This window comes from Otolemur garnettii, unplaced genomic scaffold, assembly GCF_000181295.1.
Source record: "Otolemur garnettii isolate 467f Iridium unplaced genomic scaffold, OtoGar3 scaffold00012, whole genome shotgun sequence".
NCBI lineage: Eukaryota > Metazoa > Chordata > Mammalia > Primates > Galagidae > Otolemur > Otolemur garnettii.
Window position 1 is genome coordinate 30,544,157 of NW_003852407.1, and position 1,950 is coordinate 30,546,106.

General features: G+C 42.4%; 1 protein-coding gene across 2 annotated transcripts in view; it reads left to right on the forward strand.

Moving 5' to 3' along the window:
• Nucleotides 1-1,950, forward strand: part of CLUL1 (clusterin like 1) — a 26,346-nt gene that overhangs the window by 6,498 nt on the left and 17,898 nt on the right. For both annotated transcript variants that reach the window (XM_012802045.2, XM_023510258.1), the window contains one exon: nt 1,506-1,673. In XM_012802045.2, coding sequence (XP_012657499.1) covers nt 1,506-1,673 — 168 coding nt within the window. The remainder of the gene's footprint in view (nt 1-1,505; nt 1,674-1,950) is intronic.

Sequence of the window (1,950 nt, forward strand, 5' to 3'; positions counted from 1 at the left end):
ATTTGGTAAATGGTTTTTGTTATGCTTCTGGGAGATGAATGGAAGGAATTCTGAGGATACTAGTTATAACAATGGCAAGGTGCCTTGCTTACATATTTAATGTAAAAATCTTGAGAAGTTGGTCCTATTATTCCTACTTGGCAATGAGGAGACAGAGGCTTAGAGATTCTGAGTAATTTGCTCAGGGGTGCTCGGTGAGTGTAGCTTGGAATTGGGAGTATTAGTATATGGGTTTATGAGGACAATGAGTGTAACATTTAGAATTGGGACTGATGGAGAAAGTCCCAGGGGCATTGCTGCCTGTCATGGTGAAACAACCATCCTTAAGAAGATGTAGGATTGCAAAACTGTTCTGCAAAGCACAAGGACACACACACACACACACACAGTCCTGTCTGGGTCACACTGTGCATTTTGGCAGGCTGGGGCCCTGCCAGTTTTCTCATGTGGTCTGTAGCAGATGCTACCTTGCTTAGCACCAGAGCGTTACAATAAGGGCAGCTGAAAACTCCCAGCCGGGCAGAGAAGATGTGGAAGACTGTCGGTGCCTGAGTAATTCTTTTGGGCTTAATATGCCAAGGAACTTTTTTTTTCCTTTTCCTTTGGGTAAAAATGCATAATAAATGGTTTTAAGTAGAGAAAGTCTTCTCCTTGATGTGTTTTTTATTTAAAGGAGTCCGTTTAGCTCTGAGGCTGTCTTATGGACAGATCCACTATACTCCCTGTCTCTCCTAAACTGTATCTCAGACATGGACGGGGCTGGGCTTCAGAAGTCCGCACTTGCAGGGAGACCAGGGGTCAGGCAGGAGCATAAGAGGAAAGGCCTGATATGCCTGCTGCCAGCCTGTAGGGAACTACAGGAGAGGGCTGAGGCCCCTAGGGGCAAGTGCCACTGCGACTGGGTTCTTTATCCCCCAAGCAGGACCTGGCCAAGTTCAGCAAACACCCCAGGGCAAAGTACTCAGAATATGGACAAGATAATGAAGACTGTCCAAAGATGGTCCAAAGATGGCATCTCTGCGATTGGAATGTAACTCAACGGGAAAATTTGATTGCATGTTCAAGTATTGTACTTTCTTATAATGTTTGAGAACATACAGCAATTAGCAGAAATGAAAGAAATAAAATGTGTCAGATTTATGAACTTTAAAGCCCACCTTCCAATCTTTCATGGACTAGATGTGAAGACAGACAAGTAAACAATAAAATCACAGTTGTTCCCCGTGTAGGGGTAGAGTCTTCATTGCGGGCTCACAGCAAACACCCAATACATATTTGTTGAAAGAATGCACAGATCTTCATCTGTTGATTTACAGTCTGTAAGATCCAGTCTCCCCTAGGGATCCATCAGTGCGCTTAATCAAACAGAAAGCATTAGAGGAAATCTGCCAGCTGCCCAGGCTCTGAAGGAGATCAGAATACACACACTTCAAAGGATGAAATCAATTAAGGTATGCACAGAAGCACAAAATGGAAACGGGGCTTTTGTTTCTACTTTTAATTAGGAGGCCTTGAAACTTATGAATGAAGTTCAAGAACACCTGGCAAAAGAAGAAAGGCTATGCCACGTGTCTTTGGCAGAGTCCTGGGATGAATGCAGGTCGTGCCTGGAAAGCGACTGCATGAGATTTTATACCAACTGCCAACCTAGTAGGTCCTCTGTGAAAAATACGGTAAGAGAAAAATAGAGATCAAGATTTCATACTTCTTAAGGCACCTACTATGGCTTATTTTTTTATTAATTTATATTAATATTTGGAATACATGTAACAGGCCAATAGAATACTGGCCTTTTGTATTCTAGAATTTGCCACTAATGCTTATGTAGCATCACCTGAGTATATACACTTTATAAGTTAGAACATCCATTCAGCATTTATCCTTCTTTTTAATGATACTCCACGTATCTCTCTTAGAAACATCTTGACTGGCTCGGTGCCTATAGCTCAA